This window comes from Colletotrichum chrysophilum (assembly GCF_026319265.1).
Source record: "Colletotrichum chrysophilum strain AFK26 chromosome Unknown scaffold_14, whole genome shotgun sequence".
NCBI lineage: Eukaryota > Fungi > Ascomycota > Sordariomycetes > Glomerellales > Glomerellaceae > Colletotrichum > Colletotrichum chrysophilum.
Window position 1 is genome coordinate 186430 of NW_026517301.1, and position 15799 is coordinate 202228.

General features: G+C 54.6%; 6 protein-coding genes and 2 non-coding genes across 8 annotated transcripts; 5 read left to right on the plus strand and 3 right to left on the minus strand.

The window, feature by feature from the left end:
• Positions 1-2131: 2131 nt before the first annotated feature.
• Positions 2132-3094, plus strand: COL26b_002739 (uncharacterized protein; the record flags this gene model as incomplete). The annotated part of the gene is made up of 1 exon (XM_053175650.1): positions 2132-3094. The coding sequence occupies one exon, from the start codon at positions 2132-2134 to the stop codon at positions 3092-3094; it is 963 nt and encodes a 320-aa protein (XP_053040359.1).
• A 224-nt stretch (positions 3095-3318) lies between these two features.
• On the minus strand, positions 3319-5617 carry COL26b_002740 (uncharacterized protein; the record flags this gene model as incomplete). The annotated part of the gene is made up of 7 exons (XM_053175651.1): positions 3319-4088; positions 4274-4487; positions 4541-4803; positions 4851-4980; positions 5032-5293; positions 5358-5388; positions 5413-5617. The coding sequence occupies 7 exons, from the start codon at positions 5615-5617 to the stop codon at positions 3319-3321; spliced, it is 1875 nt and encodes a 624-aa protein (XP_053040360.1).
• Positions 5618-6901: 1284 nt separating this feature from the next.
• On the minus strand, positions 6902-7003 carry COL26b_002741. Its single transcript has one exon. It is a non-coding gene; the product is annotated as a tRNA-Ile (tRNA).
• Positions 7004-7415: 412 nt separating this feature from the next.
• COL26b_002742 lies at positions 7416-7488 on the plus strand. The gene has a single exon. It is a non-coding gene; the product is annotated as a tRNA-Met (tRNA).
• A 981-nt stretch (positions 7489-8469) lies between these two features.
• On the plus strand, positions 8470-9382 carry COL26b_002743 (uncharacterized protein; the record flags this gene model as incomplete). The annotated part of the gene is made up of 2 exons (XM_053175652.1): positions 8470-8502; positions 8597-9382. 2 exons carry the CDS (start codon positions 8470-8472, stop codon positions 9380-9382), a joined length of 819 nt encoding a protein of 272 aa, XP_053040361.1.
• Positions 9383-10328: 946 nt separating this feature from the next.
• Positions 10329-10978, plus strand: COL26b_002744 (uncharacterized protein; the record flags this gene model as incomplete). The annotated part of the gene is made up of 2 exons (XM_053175653.1): positions 10329-10802; positions 10961-10978. The coding sequence occupies 2 exons, from the start codon at positions 10329-10331 to the stop codon at positions 10976-10978; spliced, it is 492 nt and encodes a 163-aa protein (XP_053040362.1).
• Positions 10979-11273: 295 nt separating this feature from the next.
• Positions 11274-12152, minus strand: COL26b_002745 (uncharacterized protein; the record flags this gene model as incomplete). Its single annotated transcript, XM_053175654.1, has 1 exon — positions 11274-12152. One exon carries the CDS (start codon positions 12150-12152, stop codon positions 11274-11276), a length of 879 nt encoding a protein of 292 aa, XP_053040363.1.
• Positions 12153-12958: 806 nt separating this feature from the next.
• Positions 12959-14118, plus strand: COL26b_002746 (uncharacterized protein; the record flags this gene model as incomplete). The annotated part of the gene is made up of 3 exons (XM_053175655.1): positions 12959-12980; positions 13041-13963; positions 14017-14118. 3 exons carry the CDS (start codon positions 12959-12961, stop codon positions 14116-14118), a joined length of 1047 nt encoding a protein of 348 aa, XP_053040364.1.
• Positions 14119-15799: the final 1681 nt, after the last annotated feature.

The following is a 15799-nucleotide window of genomic DNA, read 5'->3' on the forward strand; positions in this document are numbered from 1 at the left end:
TACCATCAATGACATGTGTTGTTGAGAGTTGCGGACGTGTCATCCCAGCTTCCATATCCACTCCGAGCCACTTACAACCAACACATACGTCTCCAACGACAGAGATGTTTGCCCTCACCCCTTATCAACTGTCCTTTCCTTGTATGCTTGCACCGTTTCTCGGTTCACAATGTTGCTCACACCGTTGCCAGTGCGTTGTCAGGTTGAACCAGGCTCAAGTGTTTCTGGTCTCAGCCAGTCCTGGAAACTAGAAATCCTCATATCAAGTGCGTTGACTTTGCGTCCTTGGGTCATCATGACCTTTCTCTTCTCTCTATGAGGAGCAAGTTTTGCGCAATCAAAGTCTCCGGTGTGTTGCAATTGTTCGAATGTCGAAGACGCTTATGATAGCCGAGGTAGAAGTCTAGCTTGTCTTTCCAATTGTACACTGATTGGTGAGGGTCATGAAGAGCTGTCGTTGAGATCCAGAGCCGGAGATCTCACCTTTGACATTGGTTCAACTGCTAGTTTGGCCGGAGAATGGACATTGCACAAGAGACAGATCAACCAGGCTTTGGCCTTTCTCAGATGAGCCAAGATAAGAGGCTATTCTGTCGTGTCTACATGGCGACAAAGTGTCGGCCGGAAGTATGACTACGACCTGGCTAGTCTGCTCAATTACTTCAGCACGCAAGAAGAAATCCGGCAGACCTTGTCGAGCAACCAATATAAGTTCGAGAGCAATGCATGGGTGTGGCCATAAGAATGCCGCTCGGTATGCCACTGATTTCTCATCAAACGATCTGGTCCTCCGGACATTCTATCGAAGACGGTCTTTTGCCAAGACGGTGGGTTTCTGACCATTCTCGGGGACAGAGAAGGCTTTGAAATGGCCCATTCAAGGGCCGGACGAAGTGACCAGAGATGCGAGCCTGGTGGGAGTTTGATATTTTTGATATCGGTAACACTGCCCGCGACACGCGCGAGACCGGAGACGGCTATCAAGTAGATGGATGTATCAAATTGCTCTCCTCATCGACGCCTCCTCTGATCCTGTCACCGGAACAATGTCGACGATTCCCGAACATCAACCCTTGATTTCGACGTTCGGCAATCTTTCGTCACAGGTCTTTGAGTGCTTCGGAAGCGACTAAGCAACAGCCAGGAGAGAGACTGAGAAGATGGAAGCTGTGACTTTGACAGCGAGGGACACAGACACAGCGGCAGAACAAGCCACCTAAAAAAAATGCAGAGAGAAAGAAACTAGCAAGCAGTAGCACGTCTCGTCACATTTTCTCTGTCTCGTAGCCGTCTTCAACACTAATCTTCTTGCTTATCGAACACGGAGATATGCTCTCCCACGGCCACGCCGAAACATCATTTAGGACCGAAATACAACCATGTGGTTCGCATATTGTGTCTCGATCACGAACAATTGGCCACGAAGGCATACATACCGATGGTGCAGATAGCCACACGGAGATGCAGATATGATCAATCACAAAAGCTGCACAAAAAAAGCATGAGAATCTCCCATATTGTGTCTCGCCAAACTATTTGAAGCTGTCGAATTCCTCGATACCAATCACGGTCCGCCAAGTTCCCGATCCGACTAGACCGCCGCGATGCATTCCTCCTCGGACGGCCTAGCGGCGTGGAGCCAAACTAAACCGATGGCCAGCTGAGGGCTTCAGCTTGCTGCAAGAACGCCAATGGATTCGCTGAGAGAACATCAAAACTCCCCGAGCAAGGGCTGACGTGTGGCTGTCGTGCAAGCTGCTGAAATCGAAGCGCTGTCAACCACATTGCTTGTGTCGGTGATTTCTCTTCACAGACGGGGTCTCCGAGATGCTTCAAGAGCCGAGAATGGTAACTCCAAACTGAGCAACTACACACATGTCCGCGATGTTTCTTGATTGGCAGTAATGAATACGGAGACACGACGACGGCATCCGGCCATCGCGATGAGGTTCGACGATACAGTTGTCGGTGCTAGGTTTCGTTGCGTTCAAAACGAGTATAAAACCTCGCCTTGGAGTGCCTAGCTGTTGTTCGTGGTTCTATAGTATTCATCCCCTCCTCACTCTTCATCACCGCCGCTGAAAAACAGATGCCAGAAATATTGCATCAAAAAAAGCATCAAAACATCAAGATGATATCGACAACCAACCATCTCAAGTTCTCTTCTCCCCTGACGCTCCCCTTACAACAACTCGACCATGCCCTCACCACCCTCCGCTACCACACCCACACCCTCTACCTCTTCACCAAAAATGACATCAAAACAATGCTCATCCCCCTCTCCGCCCTGGGCATCCTCACATCCCTCCCCGGGCCTCCTCTAACCTCCCACCCAACATCCTTCCCAACCATCCTCTCAAACCTGCCCGCCCTCCTCCTCTGGCTCTGGCTCAACATCCTCATCCTCTCCGTCTCCAACCAGCGCGACCCGGCCGGCGTGCTCGAGGACAAGCTCAACAAGCCCTGGCGTCCCATCCCTGCCGGCCGCACCTCCGCCGCCCAAGCCAGACACCTCCTCCTCGCCGCTGTGCCCCTCACCCTCGCCCTCAGCTTCCGCCTCGGCGTCGGCTCCGAGACGCTGGCCTGCATCTGCGCGAGCTCCTACTACAACGACCTCGGCGGCGCCGACGAGCACTTCCTCATCCGCCAGCTCGTCAACGGGCTCGCGTACCCCGTCTACGGCGTCGCGGCGCTCAAGATCCTCATCGCAGACGTAGGCATGGCCGAGATCCTCCCGGGCGCGTACGCGTGGCTCGGGATGCTGGGCCTCGTCGTGGGCACGACGATCCAGGTCCAGGACCTGAAGGACTACGAGGGCGACAAGGCGCGCGGCAGGCACACCTTCCCCGTGATCCTCGGGGACGCGTTCACGAGGTTCGGCATCTGCGTGGGCATCCTGTTCTGGTCGCTCGTTTGTCCTGCGTTTTGGGGCATCGTGCAGGTCCTCGTGGCCGGGTGGGTGTGGCTTTCCGGGGCCCTTTTGGCGGCGAGGATATGGTGCTGCAAAGGGCCAGAGGCGGATCGGCTGTCTTTTGTGATGTGGAGTTGGTGGGTGATGGGGTTGTTTGTGCTCCCCCTGATGCGAGTGGCGTGAAGTGGCGGTCATGCTGTGAGGCTATTCGATGAGCTGGGGAAAGGGGCAACGCTGAAGGCATCATGATAGGCACGGTGATGGTGATGATGAAAAGAAAAACAAGTCCATGGTTAAGCAGCCTTTTGTAAGACGCAAAGTCAGCCTTTCTGGCTGGATGGGTATTATTATGATACTACAAGCAATTAAGTGAGATGTTCACTGTCTATCCATGATTCGTCTGATAATCAGGCAGACTGTCCGTCACCGCCTACGGGACCTTGTCCGACAGGCCACTGAGGCTGTCCCATCGGGCACGACGCTTCATCTGCAGCGGCCTTGATGATATCCGCCGCCTTCTCCGCCACTGCGTACACCGCTGCCTGGATATGTCCGCCTGGGATCATCGGCATAATACCGGCGTCCACAACACGAAGGTTGCAAGTCCCGTACACCATCAACTCAGAATCCACAACACCGCCAAGGTCTTTCGGCAACATGCTCGTCGTGCCGCTAGGGTGATACTCCGTGCCCACCAGCGGCTTCAGCGCCATCATGAGCTCCCGCTCGTCGGTAGAGTTGTACTTGGCGTCGACTACTGGAAGGAGCGGCCTCATGGCGTCTGTGGCCATCAGCTTCTGCGTGAGCTGGAGACCGAGTCTGATGATTTTGCAGTCGAGAGGGTCCGCACAGTACCGAGGGTCAACGGCGGGGGCGTCGTAGACTGAGGACGAGGATGGCCGAACGGTGCCGCGAGACAGGGGCTTCTGGTTTGCGATGGAGATTTGACCCCATGATGCGGCGAGGAGTTCGTACGCACCGACGTCTTCGCGAGCCAGGTGGTTGAGTAGAAGGGCCTTCTGCTTTGCGTAGCCGGCTGCCACAGCGGACGGGGTGTTGAGGGGAAGGAAGTCGAAGGATTGGTTCTTTGAATGGGCGAGAAGGGTTCTCCATTCGTCGGCGTGATGCTTGAGCGCTGGGAGGGCGACGGTGTTGATCAGAGGTGTTGTCAAGGGACCTGAGAAGGTTAGCTTCACGTCGTTATGGACAAGGGCATGACTTGCCCGTCTTGTTGGCCAAGAACTGGTCCAGCGCATCTTCGAGCGTGTCACCGTTGAGATCATGAGAAGTGAAAACAGATGCATTAGAGTCTGAAAGCATGTTAGATTGAAGCATAGATTAGGCAGGCTCCTGGGTGCTTACAATCATATGGGAATCGGGCCATGGGGTGATCCTGAAAATTGTTTCCAACTCCGGGCAGATCGATCTGCGTGGAAACATTCAAGGATTCCAAAACTTGACGAGGACCAATACCGGAGACTTGAAGAAGAACAGGCGACTGAATGGCTCCAGCGGCCAGGATGACTTCTTTGTTCGCAGTGACGGTTCTGTTGATATCCGACAGACCAGATGAGAGCTTATACGGTCAGAACTCGTAGGGCCAATGTGTAACTCATGACAACGACTTACCTCGACGCCGATAATCCGGCGGCTTTCCTGGTTGGTCAGGGAGCCGGGCAACCCTACGATCAGCCGCGTGGCCATGTGGCCAGTGACAACGTGAAAGTTGGAGCGCGCGTTGGCTGTGTCGAAGTAGCCAGTTCTCGCATCGGATCTCGTCTGGTTTGTGGGGGACATGCTCGAGGCGACGATCATAGCGCCGGTCGGGTCACCCGAATTGACGTCGTTGGATGTATGGATACCGACCTCGGCAAGACCTTGAAGAACGCTGCCTGTTTCCGATTAGCTTCAGATCATTCCAAATCTAGGCAGTATTTACTGGATGTGTTGTAGATATGCTCCGGGTACGCCACGTTGATGGGACCGTCAGTTCCGTGGAAAGACATGTTGGGCTTGATGTTGAACTCGTCACTAATGCCTTGACCGACGTTGGTCGTGTACCTCTCAACCTAAGTCGTACGTCAGAATCCTGGCACCGCCTCAGTTCAAGGATTTCATACCTTCTTGAAGTATGGCAACAGTCCATCCCATCCCCAACCGTCGTTGCCGAGCTCCTCCCAGGCGTCGAAGTCGGCAGCGGCGCCTCTGGTCCAACACATTCCATTCACGACCGATCCACCACCGACGACTTTTCCCTGGTTAATATCTCGAGTCTTCCCGTCCAAGAAGGTCTGGGGCGCGGTGAGGACATCTTGACCATAGCCGGAAGGGGGCGTACGTCCAATGTATCCCGGGATGATGACCCGACCCTCGCGGCGGTCACTGGTGAATTGTTAGCTTGTTTTCACAATGAAGCGATGAAACAGTCTAAGAATGGAATATTCACAGGTCGCCGGCCTCGATTACGAGGACAGTCGCTATATCTGGTCAGCGTAACGAACCATAGTTGGCAAAGGGGTAAATACCATCGGGATTCTCGCTGAGCCGGTTCGCGACCACGAGTCCGGAGAGGCCGCCACCAACAACGACGTAGTCGTACTCATCGAGAAGAAATTTTTCAATGGTCTGGTAGGTGATGTGGAGGGCATTCGAGTAAGGAAGGAGCAGCGAGAGGGCGAAACAAAACAAAATTTCGAAAGGATGCATCTCGCACGCCGCCCAAGTCGCCCAAAGAAATCAAAATAAAACCTCCAATAAAGAAGAACAAAAAAATCCTCCAAGTCCGATTATTGATGTTGTGTGTTGGAAAGGGGGACAAAAAGATTGGTGGGGTGAGAGAGGTGAATGAGTGTAAGAGGGTCTGAGACCGTCGCTCGGTGTGAAAGAGTGGAAGGAGTGAGGCAGCGCTTGCTCACCGACGCACCTTCAGTGAGCCATCCTCACCTCGAGGGATCCCATAAGATATACTCGAACTTCTGTTTGACTGCTTTCTTCCATTCGAATCGTCGACTTTTAGGGTTCTTCCCCACGGTAATCTCTTGAGCATCTTTGCTCGGCAAGACATGGCATGACTACGAAATGGAAGGACTGCTGCAGAAAGGCCGTCGACGCACGATAAATCTCCTTAGAAGCAACATCCGAAAAGATCTGAACACACACTGGAAATATCTGTGGGTTCTAGCTCGCAACGTTTTCTTCGTCTGACCATTTTCATCGTGGGCGTCGGTTCAGCCCGCTGGTCCTGCTTGCTTTTCCGGGTCGCCGCCCCTCTATAATACAGAATTGACTGAGACAAACACGCGGGTGCATGGATACGTGTTGAGACAACGCAAACAAGAATACATCAACGGTAATTATGAGTTGGTCATGTGATGATGCCGGCGGAATCCGCTACCAGGGACGAAGCTTGCCAGGCCGTTGGTCATGAATGCGCGACGCTGACTGCAGTCAAGCTCGAATGATCATATACAGCCGCAAACAAGCAAATGCCGATCGATTAGCACTTGTTGATCGATGTAATGTGTGGTTGAACACTACCTACCACCCAGGTTGCTCTGTTATTTACAAAATAAATAGCCAAGCATTCTCCCTAGCATTGTTATTGGCGAAAAGAAAATCAACAGAGCGACTTGTGCTCGCTGCTTAAGTTGTGCATCGCATGACCCGATGAGCAGATTCTTCAAGATTAACCCACGTTGCTAAAGCTTTATGCTATTATGAATGAGACGCTACTATGCAGCTAGCATGGAGAGCTCTCACCAAAACTTAGCAGGTGAAGGAAGCTGTAACTGGTCTCATGCAGGGGAATCCGAACGAGCGATCTCACTCTCGACGAAGGGAGAAATGCTTTCGGGTCGCACTTCACGTAGGAATGGATGGCAATCATGTCCTCTATAACCCGTCGGCAGTATGCCTGAAAGATCCATAACGAAGGCCAAGAAGATAGAAAGAAATCACATATTGGAAGGAGCAAAAACGAAAAGAAAGGATTGTCCCCGGTCAGACTCGAACTGACGACCAACAGCTTAAGGATACTACGCTAGGGCTAAGGATAACATAAGACTGCTGCTCTACCGACTGAGCTACGGGGACGTATTGTTAATGGAAGAGATAATTAGATCAGTACTTGAAGGTTAGACTGTGAGTTGAGTTCTCAGGGTAGACTGCTCAAAGGGGTCAATGCACCTTGAGGATTCGAGAGTCACTTCCTGGATGTAGGTGACCGTCTCCCGTTCATCCAGCTAACTCTGATATACTAAGCTAAATAAGCTAAGCAATAGTTCCCGTTTGCAGAGGGAAGTAGGAATTAGTGACTAGTTCACAAGCTTTCGAGTTCTTCCCAAGTCAAGGCTTGTCAGCAACCCGATGTATCGCCGAGGAGCATTTGGCCTCACCTAACTTCATCCCAATCACACTCCGTAGAGGTTGCCAGAAGTGAGTCACACAACAACCTGATGCCGCAATTATCATTCTGATCATGATCATTTGTCCTCAACAAGCAGCAAGCACGGTAGCTCAGTGGTAGCAGCGGTGGGCTCATAACCCAAAGGTCCCTGGATCGAAACCAGGCCGTGCTAAGTCGAATCTTTTTGCCCGTTTTCAAGAAGATGCCGCAAAAGAAACACTCGCTAGGAATCTCATATCATGTCTTGGTCTGCCTACCTGCTAATCTAGGAAACTCATGGGTCGTCTGTCATGCCGGATAATCTCTGCAGACATTTTATATGAGACTGGGAGCACAGGTTCATAGATTGAGCAAACAAGCCAGGAAACAGGAAATCAAATTAAATCTCATGTTTGGTGTGACAGTGCCCGTCGGGAGACCGTGTGAAGGGATGGTCCCGATGGCACTAACTTGCTCGGACTTTGATACTCCACCGAAGCCATCAACAGAACATGTTCGCTTTGCTCGGGGAAATGGCTCACCAAGCAAGGGCCGCTGATGTGCGACGGATGCCAGGTCGATCAATACATTTGCGGCCGTTGGTCGGGACCAATCACTGTCATGTTCGACCATTTGCTCGTATTCGATGGTCACTCAAACGCTATGACGGAAAAACAAGAATTCAATACAGAATTATGAGAGTTGGCCTCCAGATGGAGCTTTCCTCGGACTTTGACTCTCAAGTCCAGAGAGATGAAGGAAGGCGAATGCTGCCGTCGTTGACCGAGGTGAAGGTGCCATCGCCCCACTCAAATTGGTATTGGGCCAATAGGAAGCTCCCTGATGTAATCCGACCACCACTCCTACCTCGAGCTTCGACTCTGACGCAAGACTCCTGACATGCTCTTCATCCAGTTCATACGAACGAGTTTGCAAGATGCAAGCGTTGGCGAGAGCGCTTACCAGAAAGAATGGGATCCCCAGGAGAGCCATGTGGCCTCCCAGGCGATCCCTCCATCTTGCACCACCCTTCCTTCTCGACGACTACATACCACGGTACATGATGTTGTCCTCCATCGATGAATCCAAAAAGCGCTCCAAGGCGTACCATCACCTCTCAAAATGCAATCTCTGTCCGCGCCTATGCGGCGTCAACCGTTTCGAGACGACGGGAATGTGTCTGATTGGCGATAACACAAAGGTCAATGTGATTGCGCCTCATTTCGGTGAAGGTCTGGAAGCAGCTGTCCCAAAGCAAGGGTGCCGCACACTGACCAGCCGTCACAGAACCATGCGTCCAGGGGCACAATGGAAGTGGCGCGGTATTCTTTTCCGGCTGCAATCTCCGCTGCGTCTTTTGCCAGAACCATGACATTGCCCATCAGCGCAATGGCCAGGACCTGACACCCGAGGAGCTGGGCGAGTGGTACATCAAGCTGCAGCAGGTCGGCCGCGTCCACAACATCAACCTCATCACTCCGGAGCACGTGGTTCCCCAGGTTGTCTTGAGCATCCTGCATGCCAGGCACCTAGGCTTGAAGGTGCCCATCATTTACAATACCTCGAGTTTCGATTCGCCTGAGTCGTTGGAGCTGCTCGATGGCTTGGTCGACATCTATCTCCCTGACTTCAAGGTTTGGGAAACCAGCACATCCAAGCGCCTCCTGAAAGCAGACGACTATGCGGCCACGGCGCGCGAGAGCATCAAGGCGATGCACGCGCAGGTTGGCGATCTTTGCTTTACTGGCGACGGCATCGCCAAGAAAGGCCTCCTTGTACGCCATCTGGTCATGCCAGGGAAGGAAGCAGAGGGACACAAAATCATGGAATTCCTGGCCAAGGAGGTTTCCAGGGATTGCTTTGTCAACATCATGGAGCAGTATCACCCAGATGCCCACGTTGGCAAGGCCAGGAGACGTCCCAAAGCCGGGGCCGCCAGCACCGAGTCTGGTGGAGAGGAGGTTCGATACAGTGAAATCAATCGAGCCGTGTCTGATAACGAGATCTCCTCGGTCCGGAAGGCGGCGGAAGCAGCTGGTCTGTGGCGATTCTGTGACCCGCCTCGCCATGATGGTTTCAACATCTGAACCCCCTTGCATCACAAGACAAACGCTAGCATGCTTCTTGGCACCTCATGAAGGAAACATGGTGGCATTTGGCTCCTCGCAGTCGGCGGCGAACTGAAATTGGTGCCATCATGCCAGGCTCGTTGCTTCTGTGCCGCAGCCATGCCGACGTCGCGTGGCAACCCTCAGGTGTGTTGATTCCCTAGAAGTCGTAATCAGTTACACCTACCTTCTCGTTGATACCATCATAAGGACTATTACGAGAACCACGGGCCTCTTTAACAACAAGCGGACGCTGACTTTTGCAGATGGTAATGGCCAAGAGTGTGAAGAAAAGTCCGAGGTTTCCCACCCTGTACCATGTCGTTGGAACCAACAAACGTTGCCGAGTGCCGAGCACCACGCGTCTGATCATGTTCAATGCGGGGTTTCCATTGTTCGAAGCTCTCGTCAAATTAAACCGCAGGCTGCCAAGCCAGTTTGTTCTTTCGTCAAAAACGCCTCCTCATCCTTTGCGTACACAGCTAAATCTGGACCCCTTTGGCTCTTTGCTTTATTGAGAAACATCGGACGAGAGCCTTGCCGTCCCTTATCAGAGGAATGATCCTAAACCGTCAACTAAGTTTGCGGATAGGCAAATCCACCTTTGTTTCGATCTGATCAATTTTGGATACAGTGGGAATTTCTGCAGCGGAACGCCCATCTATATCTGAAGTGATTATGCCGAACAGACTTCCGGAATCTCTGTTCGTTTCTCTATCACCAGTTTATAGCCGCAGTCATGGAACAACACGTCCAAGCAGCGGTCTTCACTCCTAGATCTGTGCAGAATCAAGATGCGTCGACCACATCTTCCGAAGATTCACCAAGCCACAACAGCTGTCTACCCCGCCGCAAGGGTTCTGTCACAGCATATCCAAGTTCCCAAACAGCTTCTTGTAGGAGCAACGTCAGGCGAGGTCGAACGATGCCAGTCAACAACATATCACTCAACACGAGAATCAAGCCGGCCTGGTCGGTCTTCACGTCTCCCGGCTCTTTAGAGCAACTGTACAACGAGAGGGCATACCTCAACGCTTCTCTCAGGGGCCAGGGCGAGCGCTCGTTCGAGCTCATGAGAAGGCTCACCATCTTGCACGAGCAGATGGACAGCTTCTTGCCATCCGACGAGCGTCGAAGGTCTCGAAAGAAAGCCGCCTTGATCAAGAGCAAGATCACGGAAGCCGCCGCACAGGAGAAAGCGATTTCCATCCGACTCTGTGATATCAATGCGGAGCTCAACATCCGAGAACGATGGATGCAGGTTCAACACGAAATCTATGAGCAAAGATATTGCTACTGGGCCATGGAATCACCCGTGACCGGTTACATGGCATCGCCAACGGACCTAGCCTCGGTCATCTCCACGCCGCTCGATGCCGCCTCGCCCGTCTTCTTCCCGGTGGGATACTATCCCATTTACAGCCCGATGCAAATGATGCCGTGTCACGAGCCGGAGGCGTCACCCCCTGAAATGTGGGCCAACAATGAGATGAACGAGACACCGATCGACGCACTGGGAAATCACGGCCTGCAATTCTGCTATGACACCCCCCAAAGCCATGCCCGAACGGCTGAAGAGGCGTCGAGCGAGCTCCCGGGAGCGAATATCGCGAACAAGAGGGGACGGAGGATGAGTCTGCCGCCACTGAGGTGTCTTTGGCCCGGACAACAAGAAAGTTGACGACTGGCTCGAGGTCATGATCCTCACAGCGCGGAGAAAATCTTGGTTGAAATTATTGATATGGTGCTTTTTTCAAAACATGCCAATGGACGCATGTATAATAGCTAGGCAAACGACGCAGGGAATCTCTTGCTCAAATCAGTCCTTCCTCCTATGCGCCCCCTTTTAGTGTATCGAAGCTACCGCCCCTCAGGCGAACTCTCCAAACTGTCCATCGTCGAATCCCAGATCCTGCGCAGATTTCCTCTTCTCCCGCTTCTGGTCCCGCACGCTCTGTGAAGTCGGCGGCGGTGGCAGGAAGCTTCCGTTCCCGCTGCTCTTGGGCGCAGCAGGTGGCGGCGGTAACGAGAAAGCCTGCAAGCTCGCGCCGTCAGGCGGTCCCGTCAACGACGCGGCCGAGGGCCCCCTCGACCGCCTCCCGAGCTTGGAGCCGCCAAAGTTGATGGTGATGGTCTCGCCGTCCTTCAGACTGTAGTCCTTGGTCTTCTCCTCCTCGGCGCGCTTGCTGTTCTCGGCAGCCTGCTTGGCATGGCTCGCGTCCAGCAGGCCCAGGCTCTTCTGGGCCTCCTGCAGGGCGACGCCGAAGTCGAAGGCCTCGCTGCGCTCCTCGAAGCCGATGCCGAGAACAGCCTTGCGGCCCTGGCCGTCCTGGACGCGGATGGCGAAGAAGCGGGAGGAGTCGAGGACGGGCTCGACGACGGTGATGGAGGTGTAGGGGGCGGCGGCGAAGAGCTGGCCGTTGGAGGGGTCCTCGAGGACGATGTCGACCTTGATGTGGTTCTCCTTGGTGGTGATGCCGGCGGGGGCGCCCGGGGCGACGGGGATGACGGCGCTGCCCGTGGCGCCGACGGGGACGGGCTGGGCGGCGGCGGCGGTCTCCCAGGCGGTCTCGAGAACGCGCAGGCGGGCGGTGAAGATCTGGCGTTCGGTCCAGCCGGCGGCCGTGTAGCCCTTGTTGGAGGCCAGGGGCGGGATGTTGTAGACGTGGGCGCCGGAGGCGAGGAAGAGGATGCGCTGGATCGCGTCGGCGGGGAGGGGCGCGCCGGTTGCGGGATCGGTGGTCTCCATTGCTTGCTCTCTTCTGGCTTGTGTGGTGAGTTGAGGTGAGCTTTCTCGTCTAGCTCGTTCGTTCAGGGAGGAGGAGGTGGTTGCTGGGGAGGGCAGGTTCGACGACGGGTGTGTCGGTGGGAAGCAGCAGGAGAGAGCTCGAGCTTCATCACTTATTTGAGAAGGGGGGAAAGAGGGAACTGGGTGCGAATTGGATGGTGCTCAGGGGGGGGGAGACGAAGGCTTACAAGGACGGGAGCTTGGTTAGCTGGGTTTTTGGTGGTGTCAGTGTTTCGGGAGTGGAGGGGACCCCGCTGCCGGTAGTGGGATGCTTGGGTGATGATACAGGCACACAGGACCAGACAGGGCGATGAGACCGCTATTTGGTGGTTGGGAGGACCCTGGAAGGAGACAAGGAGGCACCTCACCCCCAAGGTGGCCAGCCCAACGGTCTCGGCGATAAAAAGATACCTTGCTGCTTGGTGGGAGGGTGCTGATGATGTCAGGTAGCCACATATCGCAGGGAGCAGGGGGGAGCAGCCCCGCCTTCTCTTCGCAAAATTACCCCGCCAAATCACAGCCATCAATTCCACCACGGACACGGCAAGCTCCATGCGGGTTGAGTCACTCTTCCCAAAATTTCCCAGAGCTTCAACATCGCGACATCACGACGTCGACTGTACTCCCTGAGAGACCCCGCACCTCGACGACGACCGCCGACTCCGTCTTCAACTCTTGCGGCGCCCTCACAGACAACGCGATATCAGTGTATGCTACGAAGCGCCCTGTCCAGGTTCCACAGCGCATCCTTCTTCCGAGCCGTCACTATGGCCACCGGCGATCTCGCGCGTACGTCCCATATCGTCGACTCGTCTTGCCCACCTCCAAGCTAACCTGTCTCCTCTCCAGCATCTGGCTCCAAGCCAACCGAAGACCTTCCCGTCCGTCCCAAGCAGGACACCTTCGACATCGTCAAGACATATCACGACCTCCTCCAAGACCCAGATCTGACAAAACCTGTCGCCGCAATCGAGGCCCTCATCACCCTCCTCAACGCCTCCGGCACGACCACAGTCTACGAAACCCTCGACCTCGTCAAGCGCCACTCCGACATCCTCCGCGCATCCGTCAACAACCCCGTCCCCCTCCAGGCCGGCACAGACCTCTTCCTACAGTACCTCGTCTCCTCGCTTAAGCAGCAGGAGTCCGGCGCCGCAGACACCTCCCCCCACCAGTCCTTCGAGGCCGTCCGCACCCATCTCCTCCGCAACGGCCGCCTGTTCGCCTCCCGCGCCATCGCCGCCCGCGACAGAATCGCCGACGCCGGCTGGCGCTTCGTGCGCGACGGCAAGGTCGTCCTCACCCACGGCGCATCTCGCGCTGTGTCCAATGTGCTGTTCAAGGCCGCGGACCAGTTCGGAGGCGGCGCGAACGGCGGTGGTGTGCGGTTCAAGGTTGTGTACGTCCGCGACGAGCACCGCGTCGCTGAGTCGGACCGCGTCGTGAAGGAGCTGCGAGAGAAGGGCATCCCCGTGGCTGAGATTGCCGAGCCGGCTGTGGCGCACGTGCTGGGGCTGCTGAGGCAGGTGCACATGGTCTTCGTGGGCGCCGAGGCCGTCACGCAGAACGGAGGCATCATCTCTAGGATGGGCACTTACCAGATTGCGAAGCTGGCCAAGGAGGCAGGGCTGCCGTTCTACGTTGCCGCCGAGTCGCACAAGTTCGTGCGCAAGTTCCCGCTCGACCAGAGGGATCTGGGATTCCAGCAGCAGGTGCTGGACTTCAGGACTGACGGGTCGAGTGTGCAGCCGGAAGACGCTGTCGATTACACTGTGGGTCTCCATGCTTTCGATGATGATGATGGACATTTTCTAATGGATTGCAGCCCCCTGACTTTATTTCGAACTTGGTTACAGAGAATGGCGTCAAGCTGCCTAGCTACGTCTTTGAGCAGCTGCTCGACATCTACGGAAGCTTGAACGGTTGAGCAAGCTCAAAAGCTTTGCGTTGATAATCGTGGTCTACAGTCTTCAGTCATGATGATAGAGTATGGGTAAGACAAAAGCATCTGCTCCGTCGCGGATGCAGCGGGTTCCGCCTCGGCCGCATTGTGGAGACAAAACCCGGTCCACAAGTTAGCATGGAGCGGCCGACTGTCCGGGAGGAGCTTGAGCGGTCGGACTTCGCATCCCGCGCGGTCATACAAACGGATGAATGTTATATGAAGTGGATGGTCTGTGAAAAGGTACTTGAGGAGTACATGTCGCTGTAGAAAGAACCTCGCTTACTGCTCAACTCCCACCCCTCCCAAGTGGGCAGAATATGCAGCAGTTCATCGGCAGGACCTGCCCACCCACACACCCGTTCTGAAAGAATGAATACATCACCTTTTGTTCAAACGGCATTCTCGCCGAACTTGACCCACGTTTACCACGTACGTAGGAGCTGTCCTGCATGTAATATCCATCCCTCAACCCGCGAAAGTTTTCCCGCGCAAGGCCCCTGACACGCATCCTCCATCTCCTTGCGTCCCAGGATCCGGCCGAACACGAGAAAACGGAACATGCTTACACGTGTATGTGTGTGCGATGCGGAACTCGGCGGGACACAGTCGGTTTCTTTGCTTTTTCCTCGGGCATGGTCGCGCGAACACCACCCCTCTCCCCTCATTTTGAGGCCGTAAAACCCCACATTTTGGGCGCGGGAACCCCCACGAGCGAAAGGGGGTTTGACGTCACGGTCACCGGGTCACATGTATGTAAGACGCCCGCCGCGCCCCCCGTGTGCTACCTTGCTGCTTGCTGCGCGGCGTGAGAGTGAGGGGTTTCGTAGGCATCGTGAGGTCTGTCTGTTTGACCCTAGACGCCGGGCAAGGGAGGTAGGAGAAGGGGTGTCGGGATGCCGTTTTGGGAAGGACATGTTGGACGCGTTAGAGGGGGAGCTTCGTTACGATACTTGGCCGGTGAGATGGAATCGTGGTGTTCTTTTTAGGGGAGACTCGAAGTACAGGGTGATGAAGCTCCCCAGAATCGAGTGCGTATGTCATGGTTATTGGCAACTTCGATGTTTGGCAGAGATACCCACTTCTGTCATTAGCAAATGTTGAATGAGCTTTACACCCTGAAGCTAGAGGGGCTGATGACGCGGCGATAGTCACTGTCTGTCCTAGTCGCTGCCTGTGGTGTATTTCCGACTAGTATTCTGAGTCGTCGAAGGGCCGAAGAACGTCGTCAAATAACGACTCAGGTCGTGTTCCCACTGGCATCACCACGCATGGCTTGCCTGGTTTGAAACCCATGAGCACATATCTTCACTTCAATTGCGTTGGCCTCCTGAGCTTCCGGCACGTCACTGAGCGGTCACCCTTTGTACAAGTGGCTAAAGAAGGGGCCCGCGGGCGTGAGAGACAATTGAGTTGCTTAAATATCTCGCAGTCTACAGGTAGAAAATAGTCAAGAAACAACATGAGGCTGTTGGCCTGGGTATCAGCCCGGACCATTTCGCGTCAATGGACAAAAGTGTCTTCCTCTGTCTTCTCGCCAATGGAGCCAGTCTGGCAAAACGGACCTCGTAAATCCATATCGTCCGTTGACCTTGGTGTCGCCTTGCTCTAATCCGACGATTCATACGCAAACCCGTCCTTTCAGCTGTGCAACTCAACAAAGCTG